The 24,688-nt window shown below is 50.5% G+C and overlaps 1 protein-coding gene and 2 long non-coding RNA genes across 7 annotated transcripts in view; 1 reads left to right on the forward strand and 2 right to left on the reverse strand.

The window, feature by feature from the left end:
* The window catches only part of LOC106009974 (uncharacterized), a 31,607-nt gene extending 30,339 nt beyond the window's left edge, over positions 1-1,268 (reverse strand). Inside the window, exon 1 of one of the 2 annotated variants that reach the window (XR_001183917.3) lies at positions 804-1,268. This is a non-coding gene — a long non-coding RNA (uncharacterized LOC106009974). Of the gene's footprint in view, positions 1-400; positions 626-803 lie in introns of those variants that run through there. The other variant, XR_002397376.2, reaches the window with a different exon arrangement.
* On the forward strand, positions 1-24,581 carry Syt12 (synaptotagmin 12). 3 transcript variants are annotated; one of them, XM_021264524.2, is made up of 9 exons: positions 1-388; positions 1,319-1,447; positions 6,341-6,391; positions 13,224-13,417; positions 15,959-16,351; positions 19,227-19,442; positions 20,109-20,229; positions 21,315-21,448; positions 22,733-24,581. In XM_021264524.2, exons 3-9 carry the CDS (start codon positions 6,358-6,360, stop codon positions 22,904-22,906), a joined length of 1,266 nt encoding a protein of 421 aa, XP_021120183.1. In that variant the 5' UTR covers positions 1-388; positions 1,319-1,447; positions 6,341-6,357; the 3' UTR covers positions 22,907-24,581. The 3 variants fall into 3 exon arrangements, with proteins under 3 accessions (XP_021120183.1, XP_021120182.1, XP_087061131.1); XM_021264523.2 differs by lacking the exon at positions 1,319-1,447; XM_087205005.1 differs by lacking the exon at positions 1,319-1,447 and having other exon boundaries at positions 1-387; positions 6,334-6,391.
* The window catches only part of LOC106009973 (uncharacterized), an 18,646-nt gene continuing 4,759 nt past the window's right edge, over positions 10,802-24,688 (reverse strand). For both annotated transcript variants that reach the window (XR_002397375.2, XR_002397374.2), the window contains 2 exons: positions 21,090-21,182; positions 10,802-16,463 (listed from right to left, as the gene is read on the reverse strand). This is a non-coding gene — a long non-coding RNA (uncharacterized LOC106009973). The remainder of the gene's footprint in view (positions 16,464-21,089; positions 21,183-24,688) is intronic.

The raw sequence follows: 24,688 nt of genomic DNA on the forward strand, positions 1-24,688 counted from the left end.
CCTGCGGCTCTCAGGAGTGGAGAGCGCTCGGGGTTGTCACTTTAAATTAAAGAGGGAGAGCGCGGGCGAGCGGACGAGCGCGAGGGAGCGCGCGGCGGGCTCCTGGGAGCGTGCCCGGACTGCAGCGCAGCTCCTGTCCGCCACCCCGGCCCCTCGGAGCCCCCGACCCGAGCCGCGCTCTTCTGCCTGAAGCGGGCGCCGGGCGACACTGCAGGGGTGGCGTTGCTGCCGCCGGCCAGCTTTGCGCCGGTGCGTGCGCGCTGCAGGAGGCGGGCCGGGAGCCGGGCCGGGAGCCGAGAGCCAGAGCCGGAGACGGAGCTGGAGACGGAGCTGGAGACGGAGCCTGAGCCCAAGCCCGAGTCAGAGCGGGTCCCCTCGGCGAGCCCGGGTGAGTACTCACCGGCCGACCCCGGCGCGCGGCGGGGTACGCTCCCTGCGCGCAGACGCACGCCTCCCCCTCCCCGCGCCCTGGACCCGGGGCCCGCACACTCCGCGCGTCTGCACCCTGGCCGCGCTTGCACACGAACGCCAGGCTCAGCGCACGCCGGGCTCTACTGACCGGCCCAGCCACTCCGCGCACTGCGCATCGCCTCGCGCCCCACACGCCCGCCCGCGTGTGCACACACGCGGCTCAACCCGCTGTTTACACACCTCCCCTGAGCCCGCGCGGTACGCACACCCCTCACTTTCACACTCAGCGCCCTGACTGTCCTCACTACCCCTGCCCTGGCTTCATAACCTCTAGTAGCTCCGGGGTCAGCCCCCTACTCCTGTGCCCATATGCGGGGAGGGGGCTTCCTCACCAAAATGCCGGGTCTGCAGAACTGTTCTGCTGTCAGGCACGTAGCACCTCATCCCCAGGAGGCCCTGGTTTGTGTGAAGAGCCGGAGAGGACCTTCAACCTCCTCAAGGCTGCAGAGTTGGACAGAACATGGGGGAGGGGAGCAAGGCCTGTGGGTGGAGGGGCCCTGAGCCGACCATCGTGGAAAGCCCTAGCTTCAGAGCAACTGTGGGCCCCCTCCTCAGTCAGTGAGACCACCTCCATGGCAAAGAGCCTGGGAATGCTGCACACTAACTAGAGTGACAGCCTCTTCGAGTGAGCATGGGTGATAGGTTTGGAGAGTGCCAGCAGTAGTACTTCCAATTAGAAATGGAAAATGAGGCCCTAGAAGGGCAGGAGACCCACCCAAATTAATGAGGCCTGTCCAAAGAACAGTCAGGACAAGTATTCAAAGCCCCTGCTTCCTGGCTTGGAAATACAAAACCTTTTCACAGCGCTCGGGATTGTGAGGGTCAGCCTGGACTCTGTCTCCTACAGCTACCTGTGACTATGGCCAAAGCCATTTCCTGGGCCTGGGTTTTCTTAACAGTACAAGGGTCCTCAAAGCAGCAGGGAGCAACAGCAGCCCCTCAAAGGCCTGCAGGGAGGATGCACAGAGGTAACAGGGTAAGTCCTTGGTACAGTGCCTGGCATACAGTAGGTACCCAATGTCAGCCACCACCAAGCCCCACCCAGTCTGTAATGTGGTTTCCGTGGGCTGTTTGGGAAATGACTCCTGGATGCGGTTATCTTGAAAGTGTTGGGGCAGGGAAGGCACTCAAAAGGGTTATCAAACCTAAAAGTCCTAAAAAAAAAAAATCACAGCCTGGAAGACTGCGATTCCCCTGTACCCCTTCCCTCGGCCCCGGTCGTTCTGTTACCTGCTGACCTCAGGGTGGGGGTAGGGGGAGCCAACCACTTGACAGCCAGAGACATGTTGAGGGTACTGAGCAAAGAGATGAGATGGAGTGGGGATGTTCCTCCTCTGACAAGGTGCAAAATTCCTGGAAAGCCATTTTTCTGACAAGCCTAGCAGGGGCCCTCCACCTTGGTCAGATTCCAGCAAAGCCAAGTGGGGTGCTCCCCCACCCACACCTGATCAGAAGTCAGCATGGTGGGCCAGAGCCCAGGCCCAGATCCATCTCGCCCAGGCCCAGATCCATCTCTCCCTGGCACAGAGCCCAGTGTTGCTATTCATATGCTGAGAGCCCCAAGTCCCCAGCTTCTTCATCTGTAGAATGGGGATCCAATAATCCATTCAATCACGAGGTCTGCAGTGGGTGCTTACAATGTACCAGGCTTGGCACTAAGCACTTAGCATATATTGTGTAGAAACAGCAGTAGGAGGTTTTGCTAAATAGGGGCTATTGATTGAGCTGAAAGTTGAACTGGGAGCTGTTTCCAGTGAGCAAGCTCCACACAGTGTAGACCAAAGACTGAAGATAGGTTGGATGGGGTGGGGGGCTGAAGGAGAGGTGCAGTCTTAGCTCAGCTGCAGTGCCTGTGCTGTGTTCCTTCCTGTGTATCACTGGCTGCCCTGGCCTCCAATATGCCTTGTCAGTATCCTGTCCTAGCTGAAGCCACAGCCCCTTGGCCTGAAAGACTTCCAGCAGGACACCAGCAGGAGCCCAGTGAGGTTGCCTGGGCTGGGTGGAGCCAAGGGGTCTTAGGGAGAGGGAGTAAAGCCATTAAGGGCATTTGCTGCAGAGCCAGACCTGGCCCGGTCTCAGCTCCTCACTCAACGCCTGGGTGACCTTGGGCCAATTCACCTTCCTTCTCTTCCTTCTCCTCCACTGAGAGGAGATAATAAGAAATTTGTCCTGGGGGTCTGAGGAATGGTGATGATGATGGTGCATTTGAAGTCCTTGGCTAGGGGCTTTTGCTGCCAGTGGGACAGGTGCTGGATGAGCAATCTTCCTGCCTCAGCTTCCCCAAGTGCCTAGGGTATAGGTGTACACCACCATGCCCAGCTTGGAAATCTGTGTGTGTGTGTGTGTGTGTGTGTGTTTTGTGGTGCTAGAGATCAAACCTAGAGCCTCACACATCCTAGGCAAATGTTCTACTGAACTACATCCCCAGCCCTTTTATTAAAATCCATTTTAATTGGAAATTTCTCAGTTTATAAATATATCTCACTTAACTGTAAGCAAATAAAACACATCCACTGGCTAGCAGTACTGTCCACATGATTTCACTGCTTAGACCAGGGGCCCTTTTGAGACTATGGTCAAGCCAATAACCACAGCAGCTACTACCTGCCACACTCACCTTCTCCTTCCACCTTCCTTGCACCCTCCCAGACAATCATGAGCCCTTTTCACAGATGGCACAACTGAAGCTCAGGGGGACTAAGAAAATTGCCTTAGGCCATTTGAGACAGCAAAGGGGGAGATCTGGGGTTCAGAGCTGCACACCCTGGGTGTAAGCTGATGTCCCACAGGAGCCTCCACATCTGCCTAGCCTTATCCCTCCACTTAGCCAGATATACTCTGGCTCCTACCTCTCCACAGTGGACCAGAGAGAGAACTTCTGTGTGCAGGTGTGCCTAGCAGACATTCACAGCTTCCCCAGTCACAGCTCCCAGGGGATGGGTGCTGTGATAGGAGTGTGTTTGGGATTCTGGAAAATGTCCCCCCAGAACCAGAGGCGTGGTATAGCCTGAGGTTCTGCCATGTAGAATGCATGCTGTGCCATGGTGAGGTGTGCCTTGCCACATGTCCCTTGCTAGCATGCTGCTGGCATTGGGTGTCTCAGCTTGGCCTCTCTTGCCAAGCCAGTTCGTGCTCAGTAAGCAGGAAAGAATGCTGATGACATTGCCGGATTTCCAGCAAGGCAGAGGCAGGCTGGGGTGTGTGTTCATGTTGTGTTTCAGTGTGTCCAGACTGGCCACCAGGGGCTAGGGCCACTTTGGGCTTATACACAGTGACTCATTTGACTTGCAATTCTTAAGTAACGTTTTTGAAAACATATGCCCACCTGCAGAAAGACAAAGAAGTTAGGAGCTTGGAGCCAGATGGCCTGGATTGAGCAGTTATTAACCATGTGGCTTGGGGCAAATTACTTTAACTTCACACCCGCACTCTCATCTACAAACCAGACGTCTTAATAGTGCCAACCTCAAAGGATTGTTATGAAGGTTAAATGAGTTCATATATATGCAAAGTCCTTGCAAAGGAGCTTAGTGCATAAGAAGTGCTTGGGGAGGTTGGCTGTTATCGTTATCTCAAGCCTAGGGCCCAAGGATGCACATTCACTCAGGTAAGGATGAATGAAGCATCTCTGGTTTACCCTTGCCTCCCATCACCATGGCAACCTTCAGTCTCATCACAGGAGGGTCAACCTCAGGAGAGCTGGAGCCAGGAGCTGTCTGTGTACCCTTGTCTATCTGCCTTAGGGCTTAATGGCACCTCTATATGGGCTGGATACTAAGTCAGCCACAGATTGGCTAAAGCCACAGATTGGAGAGAACCTCAGAATTCCTAAATGCCCAGTGTCTCAGCTTCGCCCTTTAGCTGATCTCAAACAGAGTCTACAGAGTACTTGGCAAGGTTGGGAACTGATGAGCCCACAGCCCACCAGCCTTTCACAGTGCACCTGAACAGTGTGTGAATTGGTTGCAACATGTAAAAACCAGGAAGCCCAGCACGGCGATGCATGCCTATAGTCCCAACTACTCAGGATGCTGAGGTGGGAGGATCACTCAAGCCCAGGAGTTCAAGACCAGCCTGGGCAACATAGTGAGACCCTATCTCAAAAAATAAATAAATGAGGGCCAGGGATTTAGCTCAGTGGTTCCGGTGCCTGCATTGCAAGTGGAAGGTCCTGAGTTCGATCCCTGGTACCAAAAATAAATAAATAAATAAATAAATAAGAAAAAGAAATAAAAATAAATATTAGGAGAGTCTGAATTTAAAAATCTAAGTGACTGGATGTGATGGTACATGCCTGTAATCCCAGCACTCTGGGAGGCTAAGACAGGAGGATTACAAACTTGAGTCCCAGTCTAGGCAATTTAGAAAGAACCTGTTTTAAAAAAAAAAAAAAAAAAAAAAGGAAGTCTGGGGATATAGCTCAGGGCAGATACCCTGAGTTCAATCCCCATTACCACCAAAATCAAATCAAATCAAATCAAATCCAAGTACTGGATCTGGCTTTTCTTTAATGAGCCAGAAGATCCAGCTATGCTGGGCTGACATTTTCACTGGAACAGGAAAGCAGCCACCCAGGGTTAAGCAAGCCCTCATAGTTCTTACACATTTCCCTTACCTTCCTGGGCCTGTGGGCCTTTGGAATGTAGGCACCTCTGAACTGCAGGGGAATCCAGAGTTTAGGGTGTGGGTATCCTGGCCTTCTGTGCCCCGAGCGCAGATCTCAATTGGTACAGCTCATCCCTGTCTCCCTTTTCCAGAACTCTCCTCACCTACCCACTTGGAACTCATCTTTGAGCCAGACTGACTTCTTAGCAACAGTAATAATAAAACAGTAAGCAGTTGCCCAGGCTCAGGTAATGTCTTGTATGAGCTCCTAGACCTTTCTAGAAGAACCTAGTCACACCTCAGTGGTTCATAAAACCTGGGTGTGGAGGGTAGTGTGGGGAAGAAACTATCCCAAGCAGGGAAAGGACTGAAAATAGAATATTGGGGAAATGTGGTCTTTTCTTTGCAATTTAAATGGAAGCATTGGAGGTGCAGCCCATGAACACACCAAGGAGCCTGCACTGCTGGGCAGGCAAAAGTCACTGCTCATCAGCCTAGTGGTGTTAGGATGGAGATGAGGAGGGGTTGCCAGATTTAGCAAATACAAATACAGGACATCCACTAACACTAGTATTTCAGTTAAGCCATGGATATTTTTTAGCATAAGTATGCTCCATGTAATATTTGAGACATACCAATACTAAAAGCTAATCTGGGCATGTATGGTGGCATGCATCTATAGTCCTGGCTACTAAGGAGGCTGAGATAGGAGGATCATTCCAGCCCAGGAATTTGAAACTAGCCTGGGCAACAGAATGAGACCTCATCTCAAAATTAATTAATTAATTTAAATAAAAGCTAATCTGAACTTCTAGTGCCATTGGATATCCTGGTTTGTCTGTCTTGTTCAGCACTGGGGATGGAACCCAGAGCCTTGCACATGTCATGAAGTCATCTTGCCAGTGAGCCATATCCTCAGCCCCAGCATCCTGTGCGTTATCAGGCAACCCTGAAAGGTAGTGTTAAAGTGCTTGGAAAGAGGCCTGAAAACCATTTTTAAAAGTCATTTTTTGAGTAGGGGATTTAGCTCAGTGGCACCGTGCCTGCTTTGCAAGCACAAGGTCCTGAGTTTGATCCCGGTACCAAAAAAAAAATAATTAAAAGTCATTTTTTGAAAACACTCTACTTCAACCAAACTCCCCCTCCAGCTGAGTGTGAACTCCAAGGGACAGGTATGTAGGTACCACAGCGGCAGGACACAGGAGCAGAGCTGGTAACCCTTTGCATCCCTCACCACTGACATTCTTTTCCCTTTCCGCCCCAGCCACCACAGGGGGCACCATGGCTGTGGATGTGGCAGAATACCATCTGAGTGGTGAGTCCCCCATGTGGGCCCCTCTAGGATCATACCTGCAGGTCATAAGGGACCCTTGTGCCACACCTGGGGTGGGAGGTGTCAGTGGGACCTGAGTCAGGGCCTTGTGTTACTGGCAAGAGTAGTCAGTAACTTACCCAAGGTCACACAGCCTTGAGGATGACATGTGGGCACCTGTCTGAGGTTTCCTCACCTTCCTGCCCTAGTGGTTCCTTCCTGTAGAAGCAACTCCCTCTCACTTGAGGGGATCCCCAGGAAGGTCAGTGTTAGATGCATGGACAAGCAACTCAGGGGTCACCTGGCCCAGGGATGGAGAATGCCTGGGGTGCACGTGTCCCCTGATAGAGATCTGGTGCCAACCTTGAGGATGGCCAGGATCTCTAGACATAGTCCCCCATCCCTGCCAGCTAGTGGTGGTTGGCGTCACCCAATGCTCCCCTCCCCATTACAGGCAGAAGCGAGCCTCAGCAAGGCAAGGGACAATAATACCAAATGAGGACTCACTCTCAGGTCTCCCGACTCCCAGGCCAGCACACCCCATCACACCAGCTGCTAACCTAACTCAGCCCTGCACTAGGCCAGGCAGAGAGCTGCAGGATGTGCCAGGATCACCTTTCCCAACCCCTGCTGGCAATCCTTCCTTTTCACCTGCCACTCACAGGTCTTCCCAATTGGACTTGGGCAAGTGATGAAGCTTCTCTGGGCCTCCACTTACTCATCTGTAAAATGGGATCAGGGCTATGGGAGAATTCCTGAGATAACCTGGCACAGTGCCACCATAACTCTCCCTGGACCTGGAGTTCTCCCCGCCTCTCCCTGGCTAAACCCTCAATTCTGGGTTGGAGGTTACCAGTGAATGCATATTGGGAGCCAGACAGTCTGGCAGCAATTCACCCCTCTGCCCCTCAGCTTTCCCATCCGAAAAGTGGGGATAAAAATAGAACCTACCTCAAAGGACTGTTTCAAGGACTCAGTGGGTCAATATATGTGTAGAGCTCAAGCAGGACCTGGCAAATAATAAACAGTAAATGCTTTCTAAGGGGAACTATTATCAGTCCTCCCACTCCTCCTCTCCCTCCTCTTCATTTCTGGTCCTAGCTTCACTTCCTTTGGGAATTCTTCCCATATTGGCCCAAGTCTGACACTCCACAAAATCAGTCAGTAAATGAATATCCATTGTCATTTCATGTCACCTCCCTGGGGCTTTTCTTTTTCTGCCCCAGCCCTACTACCTTACTCTGCTAACCAAGATTTGGGCCTCCGTCCCCTAGCACCTAGGACCTCCAAGGCAGGGGAGTCTGGCTCTGTTTTGCCACTCCAGGGTAGACCTTGGGCCTTGACCTCTGGCCACGCCCCTGCCTAACCCAGTGTGGCCCCTCTGGGACAGGGTGCATGTCACTCTCCAGTCTACCAGGCACTTTCCTATCCCATCCCCCTCCATCAACCATTCGGGGCTTTGTCTTTGTCATGCCTGGGCCTGGAGCCCCCTGTAGATCTCTTGTTTTGTTTAGCCTACAAGCCACATTCTATCCTCAGGAGAGGTCAGGATTCATTAGCTTCCTCACAGTCCCCTCAGCACTATGTATGACCCAATCAGCCTGCTTTCCAAGGACTGCCCAGCCCTTGTCCATTTGCTGTGATTTTTACATCAAATTGTCATGTTGAGGATTGATTTTTTTTTTCCTCTTAACAATGCTGGAAATGTTTCTCCACATTGCCACAGGCCCAACCCAATGACTTCAATTGTCGTTCTTAAAGGCTGGTGACATTCTCCCCCATGACAGCACAGTGCTGTCGGCCCCCACCATCCCCCTTGGTAGGACCTTTAGGCTGTTTCCAGATTTCTTCTGTTATAAATACAGCCTGGATGACTCATACCACACATAAAATTGTTGGGATTTTTCTCCTCAGAATACATTGGTAGGAAGCCAGGTATTGTGGGACTTACCTGCAATCCCAGCACTTTGGGAGGCTGAGGCAGGAATATGACAAATTTGAACCCAGCTTGGGATATTTAGCAATTCAGCAAGACCCTCTCTCAAAAATAAAAAAATGAAAGAGCCAGGGGTGTAGCTCAATGCAAAGGCCCTGGGTTTATACTCAAAACAAAACAAAACAAATTCACCAATTCACCAGGGTGGGATCACCACACGGGGGATGTTTTTGTCATCATCTCCATTTTCCAGATGAAGAGACTGAGGTCCAGAGAGGCTGGGTGACTTGCCTGGGACCAAGGTCCCTGCACCCTGATCACACTTTGGGTGAATGTTGGGTTGAAGGCTGGGCCTCTCCTGGAGAGAGATTGTGGGTTCTGGCTGGGGATGGTCCTGCTGAAGGGGCTGCCCCACTGCACGATTCTTTCCTGGGTGGTGGGCTTTGGGACAGTGGGGACAAAGAGCCCCTCCAGCCCCTAGTGGCTCTCACTCTCCCTCCCACTAGGCATTCTGCTCACTCTGGGCCCTTTTACCTTCTCCCTTCTGCCTGCCTCCAACTCCCAGCACCCCAACCCCCATCCCCACCCCGGCTGCCTTGGCCAGTAACACTTCTTGCTCACACATTTCTCCTCCTAGAAGCCTTCCTGTGCTACTTCGGGCACAATTCCTAGTACCCTGCTTTGTTTATTTATTTGTCCCCCATCCTCCTTAGACAGTGAGCTACTGAAAGACAGAAACTGGGCCTGGGGCTGACTCACCCAGCCGTGGCTCCCCCTGGCCACAGGGTGCTGGCACACAGTAGGTCCTCAGTGGATGTGCAGTAATAGAGCTCCACCCCTGAAGTGCCCTCCCCACTTCTCTCCGCCTTGCTGCTAGGGAACCAGGCCAGGTCAGTGCTGGGTGGGGCACTGGTTATCCCTGCTTGCTCTGGAGCCTGGCTGCCAGACTTTCTATGCCTCAGTTTCCCCATATGGGTTGAGTATAGAGGCAGTGCTGGGAACTGTATTTGCTACTCATGTGACCTTCTGCCAAATGAATCCCAGCATAGCATGCCTCCCTTTGGAAAGCAGGGCCAGGTTTCCTGCAGAGGGAGGCCAACCACCATCCCAGGTGAGGTCTCTGAACACAGTGGAGAACGAATCACTATATTTGGGGACAGGGAGGTGCAGACAGGGAAAGCTATGCACTTGGCATCTGAGTGTCTGGATTTGTCTCCAAGTCTTGCACAGCCTGTGGCCACCTCTCACTTTAGCCAAGTTGATTTCTTGGTTTGTTTGTTGGTCTTGGGTAAGAGATTTATTGAGAGGTAAGATATACCTACATAAAATTCACCCACTTTTTTTTTTCCAAGCAAAAATTTTATTGGTACATTTTAGATATACATAATGATAACATTCATCCTAAGGAACTTGTACCTGTACATGATATATCTTGCTGCTTCTTTCCCCATTCCCTCCCCCTTAAACCTCTCTTCCCCTCATTTACAAAAGCTTTGTTTCCATTTTTCCTTCTAGTCTCTTATTTTCTCCTTATCCCTTCTTTCCTTTCTCCCTCCCCCCTCCTTGTCCCCCTTCCCATTTGAACATTTTCTTCCCATTTCCCAATATCTTTTATACATTTTCATCCTTATTTCCACCTTTGGTTTCTCACATCAGAGAAACAATGGGGTATTTAAACATATGTGTCCAATTTATCTCACTTAAGAGTGTGGTCTCGGCCGGGGATTTAGCTCAGTGGTTCTGGCACCTGCCTCACAAGTGCAAGGACCCGAGTTCGATCCCTGGTACCAAAAAAAAAAAAAAAAAAAAAAAAAGAATATGGTCTCAAGGTGCATCCATTTAGCTAGAAACGTCTCAAGTTCATCCTTCTTTATGGCAGAGTAGTACTTCATTGTATAAAAAAAACCCCACATCTTCTTTATCCATTTGTTGGTTGATGGGCATTTGGGTTGTTTCCAAGATTTAGCTATTACAAACTGTGCCATTATAAACATGGGTGTGTATATATCACTGTGCTGTGATGCTTTTAATTCTTTCAGGAAGATACCAGGAAGGGGATTAGCTGGGTTGAATGAAACCTCTAGTTTTAGTTTTTTGAGGCCTCTCCACACTGATTTCCACAGTGGTTACACCAGTCTGCACTCCTACCAACAGTGCAGAAGGGTTCCTTTCTCCCTACAGCCCTGCCAGCATTTGTTATTGGTTGATTTCTTGATAACAGCTATTCTTTCTGGAGTGAGATGGAATCTCAGCATTGTTTTTTGTTTTGTTTTGTTTTGGTACCAGGGATCGAACTTGGGTCCTTGTGCTTGCAAGGCAGGCGGCAGAACCAGAGCTAAATCTCTGGCCCAGCATTGTTTTAATTTGCATCTCTTGAATGACCAGTGTTGAAGATTTTTTCATGTATTTATTTGCTTTTCTAATTCTTCATCTGAGAAGTGTCTGTTCATTTCAGGTGCCCATTTTTGGATTGGCTCTTTAAATTTGGGGGGGGGAGTCTTTTTTTTTTTTTTTAGTTCTTTATACATTCTATATATTAGTCCTGAGGAACAACTGGCAAAAAAATTTTTCCCACACTATGGGTTGTCTTTTCACTCTGTTGGTGGTTTCTTTTGCCATGCAAAAGCTTTTTAATAAGATGAGATCCCAGTTGTTGATTCTTTGTGATATTTTCTGTGCAATTGGGGTTTTGTTCATAAAGTCTTTGCCTACACAATGTCTTCAGAAGTTCTACCTATTCTATCTTCCAGCAGATTTAGTTTCTGTTTTAATATTTAGATCCTTGATCCATTTTTATTTCAGTTTAGTGCATAGTGAAAGATATGGGTCTAGTTTTAATCTTCAGCATATGGAAAGGCAATTTTTTCAGCAGCATTTATTAAACAGGCTATCTTTCTTCCAGTGAGGATATTTGGCTCCTTTGTCAAAGATAAGGTGGCTGAGTGTGTTTGGAGTTGTTTCTGCATCTTCTAATCTGTTCCATTGATCCTCAGGTCTGTTTTTTTTGCCAGTATCATGCTGTTTTTATCACAGTAGCTTTGTTATTATGGGGTCACCTTTGTTGCCTAGAATTGTTTTTGCTATTCTAGGTCTCTTCTGGTTCCAAATGAATTTTAGGATTGTTTTCTCTAGTTCTGTGAAATATGTCATTGGTATTTTGATTGGGATTGCATTAAATCTGTATAACAATTTTGGAAGTATGGTCATTCTCACTGTATTGGTTCTTCCTACCCAAGAACAAGGGCTATCTTTCCATTTTCTGATATCCTCCTCAATCTCCTTTTTCAGAGGACAGTAGTCTTCCATGCAAAGGTCTTTTAATGACTTTGTTAGATTGATTCCTGGGTATTTAATTTTTTTGGATACTATTGTGAAGGTGTGGTTTCTCTAATTCCTCTCTCAGTGAGTTTGTTATTTTTGTACTGGAATGCTATTGATTTTTGAGTGTTGACTTTGTATCCAGGTACACTATTGAATTTGGTTATTAAATCTAGAAGTCTTTTGGTGGAGTTTTGGGGGTCTTCTATGTAGAGTATCATGTCATCTGCCAATAATGATAATTTAACTTTTTCCTTTCCCATCCTTACTCCTTTTATTTCTTTCTCTTGTCTAATTGATCTGGCTAATGTTTCTAGAAGTATATTGAACAAGGGTAGTGACTGTGGACATCCTTGTCCTGTTCAATTCACCCACTTTGAAGTACGCAGTTCAATGGTTTTTAGTATACTGTTCAACCAGCTGCACAATCCATTTTTATTTTTTATCACCATAAGAAACCATCCTTCACCCAACTTCCCCCATTTGCAGATTCTAGGCATTCCATTGACAGTGTCCCTCAGGATCTTCAGGGTATTTGTTCCAGGACCCCCAGATACCAAAATCCATAGATGCTTAAGTCTCTTGTATAAAATGGTGTAGCATTTGCTTGTAACCTGTATATCCTGCCATATACCTTACACCACATCTAGATGTTAGCACACCAAATACAATGGAAATGCTATGGAAATAGTTGTCATGCTGTAATGTTAAGGGGGTAATGATAAGGAAATAAGGAAAACAAGCCTGCACATGTTCTGTACAGATACAGCCATGCTAGGCCTGACGACATAGAACCCATCTGGGTTGGATGAATTCGCAGATGCGGAAACCACATACACAGGGGAAGGGCTGATTGTAAATAAAATTAAACAATATGTGGTCTTTGTGTCTGGCTTCTTTCACTCAGCATGATGTTCTCAAAGTTCATCCATGTTATTACACATTATTCCTTCTTATTGGCAGATAACTTGCACTACAGGGATACATACCTTTGGTTTATCTACTCATTAGTGGGTGGATATTGGGTTGTCCTGAAGGCTTAAGGCAAAAATAAGGTCATTTCTTTTTCTCCCCTAAATCTCCATCCTCTTCCCTCACACTCTAAAAGGCTGCTTTGATTATCTGGAAGCAACAGTCCCCTGAATGCTATAAGGTCAGAGAACCAAAGAACCAAGAACAACCCTATTTGCTTATAGCCTAAAGAACACCTAACTATAGTTCACAGCCCTTCGTCTGCTTTGGCCTACTGTCTCCCCAAGTAGAAATGCATGTTTTTGTGGACATAGAAGTAGAAGCAGAAATCACAAGAAAGTGTGTCCTTCAGTCTTGGATCCCCAACACCTAGCACTGAGCCTTGCACATAGTAGGCACTCAATAAAAAGGCATCCTGGGACTGGGGATTTAGGTCAGTGGTTCTGCTGCCTGCCTCGTAAGCACAAGGTCCCAAGTTCGATTCCCAGTACCAAAAAATAAAAATAAAAAGGCATCCTGTGACTAAGTCTGTGCTGAACAACCTGTTCCCTGGGTGGGGGGTCTGTAACCACTGTACCCTGCTAATGAGAGGCTACCCTTGCCTTGCAGTCATCAAGAGCCCCCCTGGTTGGGAGGTGGGTGTCTATGCCGCAGGGGCCCTGGCACTGCTGGGAATCGCAGCTGTGAGCCTGTGGAAGCTCTGGACATCAGGAAGCTTCCCCAGCCCCTCCCCGTTCCCCAATTACGACTACAGGTATCTTCAGCAGAAGTATGGTGAGACCTACCTGGAGGCCAGGCCAAAGGTGAGGGTCCTGCTCCTTCAGGTGCATGCCTAGAGTCCCCACTAACCCCTCCCCCACTCTGGCTCTGTCCTGGTTAATGTCCTCCTATGAATGGGCACCAGACCTCCTTGTCCCCCTCTGATCTCCTATTCCTAGCCCAGTGCCAGGGAGTCAATAGATACTTGTTGAATGAATGAACACTCAGTTTTAAAAACCTGGGCTGGGCCAGGGATTTAGCTCAGTGGTTTCACCGCCTGCTGCACAAACACAAGGACCCGAGTTTGATCCCCGGCACCAAAATAAATAAATAAATAAAAACCTGGACTGGGGATATAGCTCAGTGGTACAGCACCTGCCTGGCAAGCACAAGGTCCTGAATTCAATTGCAAACAAAAAAATAAATAAATAAAAGGGAAACCATCTCCCCAAATACCACCATTACCCAACTGTAAAGTTTTTTTTCTTTTCCTTTCTTTCTTTTCTTTTCTTTTTTTCTCTCTTCAGTACTAGAAATTGAACCCAGGGGTGCGCTATCACTGAGCTACGTCTACAACCCTTTTGTTTTTATTTTGAGACAGCATCTCACTAATTTGCCTAGGCCGAGCTTGAACTTAAGATCCTCCTGCCTCAGCCTCCCAAGTGCTGCAGTTACAAATGTGAGCCGCCAGTGACCCCAGCTCTAAACTGACTTTTTGATATATTTCTTTCCAGTATTTTTAATCTACTCCCTTCCTTTGTTTTCCATGTGTACTTTTTATACAGTGGGTATCACATCTCCATGGGATTTTATACCCTACTCTTTTTACTTCACTTCTAAATGAAGTATTTTCCTCTATGGTTAACAACTGGCATAAACATCATTTTAATGGCTGCCTACAGTTCCTTTTTGTGCGTGTCCCATGATTTACTAAATGACCCTCTGAATAATGCAACAGATAATTTGTATGTGAAACTTTGTCTTCATTTGGGATAATGTACTTTAGATGGGTGCCCAGGTGTGAAATTACTGTATTGGGGGTGCAAACATTTTTAGGGCTATCAATATGTATTGCTGGGTATCTCATTTGCAGAAAATGTTTCAGATATCATATAACATTCCGGAGAGTACAGCATGCATCTGGTACTGAGTTTTTAGTCCCTCAAGCTCACTCATTTAGGGTGCCCAGGGGATCATTCATACTCTTGGGGGATATAGATTGGAAAAACTTTTCCAAAGAGCATTTTGACAACATATCAAAAGCTCTCAGAAGGACTGTCTTCTGAACCAGGAATTTTAAGAAAGCTATTTGATGCTGCATTGTTTATACTTGTTTTGGGGGGTTTTTTGGTACCAGGGATCAAACTCAGGACCTTGCGCTTGTGAGGCAGGCAGCAGAACCACTGAGCTAAATCCCTGGCCCTATTGTTTATATATGTGAAAAAATTAGAAACAACGTAAGTGTCCAACAGTAGGGAAATAGTAAAATAAATTATAGTTACCTGCTTAATGGAAAATTGGGGGCTGTTAAAAATAACAGTAAGGAAGTTATGGAAGATGCTTATGATAAGGGCATTTGCTTTCTCAAATCCCAAGGTTAAGTCAGAGAAAAGTTCAAATATTTGGGTGATTCCCAACATGAAAGCTTTCTTGTGTTGTGAACATTTTTGTAATTTTCCTCTGAGGCTACTCAACCATCTACTGAGTGGCCATCTCCTAATAGTGTAACCCATTCCCCCTCTGCTAGACACTTAGATTGCTAACTGCTTTTCCTTTTCATCATCACTGCAGCCAGGCATGATGGTACATGCCTGTAATTCCACTACTTGGGAGGCTGCAGCAAGAGGATTGCCACAAGTTTGAGGCCAGCCTGGGCTACACAGTGAGTTCAAGGCCAGCCTGAACTACATAGTGACAACTTGTTTCAAAAATGAATTATAAGCATCACTGCAGTTCACATCTTTATTGGTGGAATTCTGTCCCAATAAATAAACATGTTGAAAAAACCTTTTCTTACATTCTGGTTAAGAGAGAAAATGAGGGCTAGGGTTTTAGCTCAGCAGCACTGCACTTGCCTGAGTTTGATCCCTGGTACCAGAAAAAAAGAGAGAAAATGAACAATATAGTTATTGGTAACACAAAATAACATTAAATAAGGACCTTCCTAGCTAAGGAGTGTACTGGTTTTGTAAAAGCGGATCTTGGAGGGACCTTGAATGAGCAGAGTTTATGGTATCTCTTTGCTGGCTCCTAAAGATGGTAATGCATGCCTGTAGTCCCAGCTTTCCTGAAAGCTGAGGCAGGAGGATCACAAGTTCACACCCAGGCTGGGCAATTTAGTGGGAGCCTGTCTTAAAATTTAAAATAGGACTGGGGAATGTACCTCAGTACAAAGGCCCAGTACCTTAAAAACAAAACAGTACCTGGTGGGCCGGGGCTTTACCTCAGTGGTTCTGGTGCCTGCCTCGCAAGCGCAAGGTCCCGAGTTCAATCCCCGGTACCAAAAAAAAAAAAAAAAAAAAAAAAAGTAAAACAGTACCTGGAGCCCTTGTGATGCTTCCATGTCCCTTTTGCTGACCCCCCAGAGAGCGCCTGCCTGGAATGCCCCTCGGGCCAGCGCTCTGGGGCCACCCAGCCGCAAAGGTAGCCTCAGCATCGAGGACACCTTTGAGAGCATCAGCGAATTGGGGCCACTGGAGCTGATGGGCCGGGAGCTGGACCTGGCCCCCTACGGCACCCTCCGCAAGTCCCAGTCCGCCGACTCCCTGAACTCCATCTCCTCCGTGAGCAACACCTTTGGGCAGGACTTCACGCTGGGCCAGGTGGAGGTGAGCATGGAGTACGACAGCGCCTCCCACACCCTGCATGTGGCCGTGCTGCAGGGCAAGGACCTCCTGGAGCGCGAGGAGGCCAGCTTCGAGTCCTGCTTCATGCGTGTCAGCCTGCTGCCCGAGGAGCAGATCGTGGTCATTTCCCGGGTAAGTGAGGTTGCGGCGGGCAGAGAGCCACCCTGCAGGGCCAGGCGGGATCCCATGGGGGCGCTAGAGAGCAGCCCTGGATGCAGATCCAGAGCAGAAGGTGCTGACAGTCCTGTCCCAAAGACAAAGCCGCATTTTGAGTGCAATCCTTGGCCTTCCTATCACGAGAGTACCGTGTGCCTGCCATAACTGCTCATCTCCACATCTGCCCTCGTGTCACACGGGGGCCTGGCAAGACAGGGATGAGCTGCTCAACTGGCTAACTGGGGAGAGCTTAATGACAGGGCTGTTGACTGTGCTGTGAGTGAGGAGGAGGATGGTACTCTAAACCCCACCCCCCCCACCCCGCTTTTTTTTTTGGTTCTGGGGATGAAACTCAGGACCTTGCACTTGCCAGGCAGGCACTGTACTGCTGAGCTACATCCCCGGCTCTTCTAACCCAATTAATGGGAGGTCTGAAGGAACAAGGTAAAAGAGAGGCTCTGGGCTCTAAAGGACATGGCTCCCTTGATAGGATCTGTGCCCTTTAGTCAAGAGATGTGGTCAGTCCCCAGGAATACTGCAGACAAGGATCTCAGTTTCCCTCTGGTGACCCTGGCATATGACCCTATGGGAAGGCAGAGGCCAAAGGGGCAGGTTGACACAGGAGGTCTGTGTAGGTCAGCCCCTAGGGCCCACAGTAGAGTAAAGAAGGGCAGAGCAGAGGCTTGGTGTGGTGGCACACACCTGTAATCTCAGCACTCTGGAAAGCTGAGGAAGGAAGACTGCAAGTTCCAGCCCCACCTGGGCAATTTAATGACTTAGCAAGACCCTGTCTCAAAATAAAAAGGGCTGAGCATGTAGTTCAATGTGACGGCCCTGGGTTCAGTCCCCAGTACAACAAGAAGAAAAGGGAGGAAAAAGAAGGAAGAAAAGGAGAAGAGGGAAGAAGAAGAAAAAGGGCCAAAGTCCCTGCTCCTTGACAGAGGGAGCCAGGTCAAAATGACCCTTCCTGCCCAGCAGCAGGTGGCTCCATGCTAGCTGGGGTCCATAGCTGGGAGCCCTCTGAGATGGGCAAGGTGGCCACCCAATGACTTCTGGCCAGATGGGAGGAGCCTGAGGACTGAAGGACCAAGTGTTTTCTGACTCTCCCAGGGATTTGTGCCCACCTGTGCCCGGTCACTTTTACCACACTGAATCCCGGCTGCCTGGCCCTGTCATCTCTCTCCCACCCTATTCTGCCCCCATCACTCTAGAATGTCTAGAATTTACACCAGCAGGGGGCACAGAGGGGGGACGGGTGGCCTGGCTTCCTGGAGGCAGTACAGTGCAGGGCAAGGAGTCAAATTGCAGCCTGATTTCTGGGTTCAAATCCTAGTTCCACCACTTCCTACCTGTGTGACCTTGCATAAGCCACATAAGCGCTCAGTGATCTGTCAAATGCGCATCATAGTTATTGGGGGAAGGGATGGGTTAATTCAGGTCAAGTCCTCACTCAACCTACTCCCTGTTCTATATGGCTCTTGGGAAAATAAAGAGCTGCTGTCAAGGCTGATCTGTGCTGCCCATGGCCTGGGCCACCTGAAGGTCTCTGGATCATTCACATGTCCCTTGAGTAGGGACATTGGCAGACAAGAGGCACCACAGCCTGATGTACACTCAGCTGAGCACCTGCCCCACAGAGCCCAGTGCATCCATGATCTCTCATTAGTCCCCTGAGCTCAACAGGATGGACCATTGGAGCAGCTTACAGACGAGGAAACTGAGGCTTAGAAAGTGCTTTGTCCAAGACAGTCCCAGCAAGGGACTCACACCCAGGGTTCCCATTCTCCTTTACCCATGTGCCCATAAAGCACAATGCTCAGGCTCCCAGGTGGCTGGAAGCCTGAGTCCCCATGGACGGGGAACACCCAGGACACTAGTTTGGCCAGGACAGAGATGGGGCCAGAGATCACAAAGAGCCTGAATGCCAAGGTCAGGAGGCCGGAGGAGGGCTTTGTCCCAGGGGCCAAGGGGGTCTGGAAGAGTCTCAATCAGGGGACTATGTGAACAATGTGGCTCCCAAGGGCTACTGTAGGAGGATCCTTACCAGAGCTGGGCAGTGACAGAAGAGTATGGCCAGGGTGGCTGGAGGAGGTAGAGGATTTGTTCCCAGGAAGGCAGGCTTCATAGCACCACAACTCAATCAGTCCCACCAAGTGGGCAGCTGCTGTATGCAGGGCAGCCCCCCCGCTTCGGAGAAGGTGCCAGGGATGAGAACTCCTCTCTTTAAATATCACGGACTGTGACTAAGGCAGCCCCTCCCCAGAGTGGGGAGCAGCGCCCGAAAGTGTGCCTCAGCCAAGGACCTGCCCACAGCTTCCTGGGAGAAGGCCAGTGGCACCCACAAAACAGGACTGAGCTTGGAAACGGAGCCTGCCCACCTTGCCTAGTCACTCCAGCCACCTGTCCGCCCCTCCATCCACCCATCCACCCCACAGTGTTGACATGGGCCTGGGACATGGGCTGGTGACTCCCCAGACAACTGCCCCACCCCACTGCATGCCTGACCCAGGCAGGACTGGAGTGGATGCAAGAGAGACAGAGATCAACACCAGAGTGTTGTGAGGGCTCTGTGGTGCCACAGACACTAAGAAGATTCACTGGGCCCAGATAGTGGGAGCATTGAATGCCATGCCACTATATTGGCCACCACTGAGGAAAGGCCGTGGGACTTTTAAACCTTTAAGACTGAGCCACCAAAGGAAGGCTTGGCATTGAGACTGTGGGGGCAAGACAGGGAGTCTGCCTCAGGTCTCTAGACTCCGTGTCTAGTGCTGTCCCTGCTACGGCCTCCAGGCCCCTGGCTGCTACCTCCTCAGCTTCATGTGCCCTCCATGACCCTTTCTTGCTGCAGATCCAGAGGAATGCCTACTCCATCTTCTTTGATGAGAAGTTCTCCATCCCCCTGGACCCCACAGCCCTGGAGGAGAAGAGCCTGCGGTTCTCCGTGTTCGGCATTGACGAGGATGAGAGGAACATCAGTACAGGGGTGGTGGAGCTAAAGCTTTCCGTGCTGGACCTCCCACTGCAGCCCTTCAGTGGCTGGCTTTACTTACAGGACCAGAACAAGGTAAGTCTGACCTGCTTGTCCACCTCTGGACAGAGCACACACACGTACACTTCCAACTAGGGACTTCATTGTCCTTTCTGCCACAGCCTGACGTCGTTAGGAGAGCAGAGGAGACCTGAGCCACATTTGAGGAAACTACTTACTGTAACCAGTGACAATAAGAACAAAAAAAAAATCCTGACTACTGTTTACAGTCTTTTCCACCAAACTTGCAGAGGCTACACTTACTTCCATTAGGAACACACAGCTCTGGTTCCAAAGCAGACAAGCTTCGGCTTGTCTTTATAAGTGTAAAATGCCAGGGGTACATAATTGTCATTTAAGCAAATGATGTCATTCCATTCTACTTGGATCTCTCTGGACTACTGTCACAGAAAGATTTCTTTGGCCTGGAAGGAGGAAACAAAATTGCATTTGATTGATGTGTTTGACAGGCAACTTCTGAACCCCCTTCCAAGGCAGGGGCCACGCCTGGCTCAAAGGAGGGGTGGTACAATCACGTGTGGCAAGGGGGCGGGACCCCTTTCTCCATCCTGCCAGCCCAGTGCCTGGGTGTAAGGGGTCCCAAGAGCAGCAACTTTTCGATGGAGAGAAAAGTTTCCACTCTTCCCTGGACTTCTGAGGTCCTGGGGACAGAAGCCCTCTGAGCCACACCTGTCCCCCCAGGCTGCTGATGCGGTGGGGGAGATCCTGCTGTCCCTCAGCTACCTGCCCACAGCTGAGCGCCTCACTGTGGTCGTGGTGAAGGCCAAGAATCTCATCTGGACCAATGACAAGACCACAGCAGGTGAGGTCCTGCTGGCTGCCTGGCTCCACCATGTGGCCCAGCCATGTGTCATGGGCACCTGGCCACTTCAGCATGTGTGCGGCACAGGGCCAGGGCCCCCGTGGCTTCAGCTTAGCTCAGGAGCCAGGCATGGCTGGTGGGAAGATTAATCCAGCTGGGGAAACATGGGAACCCTGTTGAGTGCCAGGGGGACCCCATGAGGGCAGAGAGATGGGCAGGTAGCAGTGATGGAGTCTGAGAGCAGGAGGCAGGACTCAGGCTGTTGGGCACTGGGCAAGGAACCAAGGTCAGCACCTGCTTCTCAGAATTGGAGTTCACAATGGACACTCCATTCCCAGAGACACAGGAGAAACCCAGACTTCAAACAGGGACCAGGGCCACCATCTCATATGGTTACTAGGCAGGACCTGTACCCCAGCTCTACAAGAGCCTCCTGTCCCTCCCAAAGCAGGGACCCATGAAGGCAGCTATAATGGGTAGCCAAAGAGGGGACCCCAACCACTGGGAGTTGCAAGCCTAAAGTGGGTATAGTCCAGGTCCAGGCATGTGCAGCAAGAACACCCAGTGGGCAAAAGCTGATGGCCAGACGGTGACTTGGTATTTCGGAGCTGTACACTGTTAGGTCCTGCTGAGGTGGTACTGGGTGACTCATGGCTGACGTCTGTGCTCAGCCATTTATAGAACAGGAAGTGATGGGTCTGCCAAGCTCCGCAGAGCATCACATGAGGGGAATGTGTGGGCTGTGAGGCAGGCTGCCAGTCCAGACCCCAGCCCTTGCCTGACTTGCCTCAAAAGCCTCAGTTTTCTGATCTGTAAAATGGGATTTAAAATACTATAGAGCTGGGTGCCATGGTACTCACCTATGGTCCCAGTTATTCAGGAGGCTAAAGCAGGAGGGTCCTTTGAGCCCAGGGATAGGACCAGCCTGGGCAACACAGTGAGATCCCGTGTCTCTAAACAAACAATAAACAAACAAAATCATGAAGTTCCAATGGCAAAGCTACTGGCAATAGTGAATGAAGGGTTGGGGAGTTGGAACCAAGCAAGTGTGGCACTGGCCCTCACCCCACCCCACCCATCTGCAGACCCCTTCGTCAAGGTGTACCTGCTGCAGGATGGGAGGAAGATGAGCAAAAAGAAGACAGCAGTGAAGAGAGATGATCCCAACCCAGTGTTCAATGAAGCCATGATCTTCTCAGTGCCAGCCATTGTGCTCCAGGTGAGGGGGACAGTGTCACCCTGGACCACTGCACCTCTCTGGCTTTGCTCCTTGGGCTCCTGCCATCACCTTTCTAGTTGAGAAGCATTTATTGAGTACCTGCTGGGTGTCAGCCTTGTGGTGGATGTTGGGGACACGAGCACTTCTTTCTTGGTTCTTACAAGGGACAGGCAGAAAAGTCCCCAGACAATGTTAATCCACTAAAAACATCCCAGACTTTAGCGGGGGGGGGGGGGCTTCCTACAGGATGGGACAGCTCAGCTAAGCTCTGAGTGAGTGGAGGGACCTGCGGGGCTGGTCATGAGCCAGGAGTAACCCCAGGGCCCAGAGTTCTAGCTCTCAATCTCCTGAGCGTCTACCATAGCAAGCCTCCCCAGCTCTCCACACCCCACAGCTTCCCGAGGACCATGTGCCCCAGGGAGACCCCTCCAAGCAGGAACATCACAGACCACGGTGGGGGAATGTCAAAGACATGGCTTTGGCCACACCAGTGGCCCTGCTTTCATGCCTCAGAAGATGGGAATCTCATCACCTCCTCTCCCTGTCTCATTCTGTCCTTATGCACTCTAGACAGTGAGGAGGTCCTTTATACCTTAGGTCAAAACCTGCCACCATAGCCCTGGAGCTGTACAGAGCTTACCTAATCTCCCTTTCCTGGGATGCCCCACCTCAATATGAAAGCCCAGAACTCTGCCTCACACTGGGTATCTCTCATCCAGGCAGACGTCCCAGCTTCTCTACCAGTCCTGGGCATTGTAGCCTTGCCCTGCCACCCTCGTGCGACAGGTTGCCCATCTGACCCTTGTCTTCCCCTGGGTGGTCACTAGGCCACTATTCTAACTGACATAAGGGTTAGTGATAACCAGAGACCCCCATGGTGCCCTGACTGTGGGCAGACATCATCCCACACATTTAACCCATTCATTCTTGGAACAGCCCTCTGAGGTAGGGACTACTGTCACATTTTACGATGGGGACACAGGCAGCAAGAGCCCAAGTTGCTGCCCAAGGTCACATAGCAAAGAATGCTGAGGTTGGCATTTGAACCCTGCTAGTCTGGTGCCACCACTATCTGGAAGCCAAGCAGATCTAGGGCAAATCCTTGTCTGCCATGTTTTTGCCAGGTGACCTTGGACATGTCTTCTCATGTCCCAGATGAGGGAGTGGATTCAGGGAGCTTTCCTTGGCACCCCATGAGCCAGGCATTTATAGGCTGGGACCTAGGAGCCAAGGAGGACCTCTGGCAGTTCTTGGCCCTCACCACCTATGTTCTCTCCTCCCCAGGACCTGTCTCTCCGTGTGACAGTAGCTGAGAGCAGCAGTGACAGCCGTGGGGACAACGTGGGCCATGTCATCATTGGGCCAGCAGCCAGCGGCATGGGTACCACACACTGGAATCAGATGCTGGCCACACTGCGCAGGCCTGTGTCCATGTGGCACCCTGTCCGGCGAAACTAGCAAGCAGGGCAGGCCAGGTGGGGAGCAGAGCCACTGGGGCCTGCCACAAACTCAGCTCTGTCCAATGCCCTCTTCATAGCCCAGCTGGAGCTGTGAACACTGAGGTTTCTGGGTGGAGTCCCTATCAGTCTTCTTGGACCCTCTGCCCAGACTACAGTGGAGGAACAGGTATACCTCTACATCTAGGAAGCCAGGGTTTTCTACTGAGGACCACTTCTGACTGGGCCAGGACCCATGGAAGGCAGCAGATGCTGGGCACTTGTGTACCATCTGGAGGTTCTCACAAGGTTCGTCCCTTGGCCTGCAGGGACACTTGGGCTCTCAGAGCCGGCAAGCTCCCCTACCCCACTCCTGGGAAGCCAGCTGTCAGGCTGAGCCATGCATCAGAACAGGAATTCTTGGGCCAGCACTGTGGTAGGCACTGGCAGGGCTCTCAAGAACAAAATGAAGCCTGCAGGTCACCAGGAAGTCAGGACTCCATCACCCAGGGAATCTGCTCAGTGCTGAAGGACAGGCCAGCCACGCAGACTCAGGGTAGGATCTGAGAGCTGGGGATCAGGGAGGGCCCCACAGACAGGAAGGAACTGTATTCTTCGGGGTAGGGTGGCCGGGGCACAGCTCAAGCAGTGGCAGAAATGTGAACTTTTGAACTTGCTGACATAAGCACAGTCCTCAGCTCACTCCAGTGGGGACAAGAGCCTCTCTCTGGGCTGGGGAAGAAGACTACAGGCCACATCAAGGCTCCATGGTTACTGCCCACAAAGTCTGTTCCTGGATCATCAACTGTCACAAGAACCAGAATTGCAGAGGCCCAGAGCAAGGTCCTTGTGCATGGTCTGTGCAAAATCAGCCCCCGCTCCACCCTGCCAGGCTCTGGTGGGAACCCCCAGGACACTGGGCATCCTGGGTCAAGTGACTTCAGCAGATGTTCAGCCTCAGCCTGAAGGCAATAGGGAGCTCTAGAGGGGAGAATGGCAGGTGGTCCTGCCCAGAAGCACAGAAGCTGGACTAGTACATCAGTCTTTGGGTTCTGGGCCTGCTCCAGGTAGAGTGAAGTTGTCATAGCCCTGCAGGTGTCACCAGATGAGGAGCAGCTGTCATATACCAAAGGCAGACCCAGAGAAGCAGCAGTTTCCTGCTCTTACTGAAGAGGGCCGGAGCATCTTCCGGGTTAAAGGGATGGAGAGGGCAGGGGTGGGATGTACAGCAGCAGTATCTGCTTTGCAGTATCTTACCCACAGGTAAGATGGGGAATCTCATGCTAGCTGCCCTTATTCCTTAGCCCTGGTGAGCTGTGGAGACCCAGGTCCAACCAGTTGTCACTGACAGCATGGGGAGAGATGGCTTGAGCAGGTGTCCAGAAGGGTTATGGGACTGGACTAGAACTCCCTGACACAACCAGGAGGTCAGCACAGGGACATGCATGGCTTGTGAGCCCTTGCTGCCCAGGAGACCCCAGACCCTTTTGAACCCTGGGGCTGTGCAGGGCAGGCTGTGTCCTCCCACCTTCTCTTCCCTCATTTCCTCCCCCTAACTGCATGAAATGGTGACCATGGAGCCAGGGTGGCTGTGATGGGGACTTTGAATGCTGACTAGAATGATTCTAGAACCAAAATAAAGCTGGGGCAGGAAGGGGGCTTCTAGGGAGCCCTGCTCAGTCCCAATCATCTTTGTCTCTTCTCCAAAAGCAGGGTCTCAGGCCCCATGGGGGTGACTGCATGCCCTCCTTCCCTGAAGCCCCTGCCTGGCTGGGAAGACCAGCACAATGTCATCAGGATCCCT

The sequence above is a fragment of the Heterocephalus glaber genome, unplaced genomic scaffold (genome assembly GCF_053883595.1).
Source record: "Heterocephalus glaber isolate CG9 unplaced genomic scaffold, H.glaber_assembly_v1.0 deba00000594, whole genome shotgun sequence".
Classification (NCBI taxonomy): Eukaryota; Metazoa; Chordata; class Mammalia; order Rodentia; family Bathyergidae; genus Heterocephalus; species Heterocephalus glaber.

Bases quoted from the DNA above. Each gene is read 5' to 3' on its own strand.
- Syt12 (XM_021264524.2), top strand. From the start codon at position 6,358: ATGGCTGTGGATGTGGCAGAATACCATCTGAGTG. The intron at 16,352-19,226 runs GTAAGTGAGGTT...TTCTTGCTGCAG, and splicing joins AGATCGTGGTCATTTCCCGG to ATCCAGAGGAATGCCTACTC. The intron at 21,449-22,732 runs GTGAGGGGGACA...TCTCCTCCCCAG, and splicing joins TGCCAGCCATTGTGCTCCAG to GACCTGTCTCTCCGTGTGAC.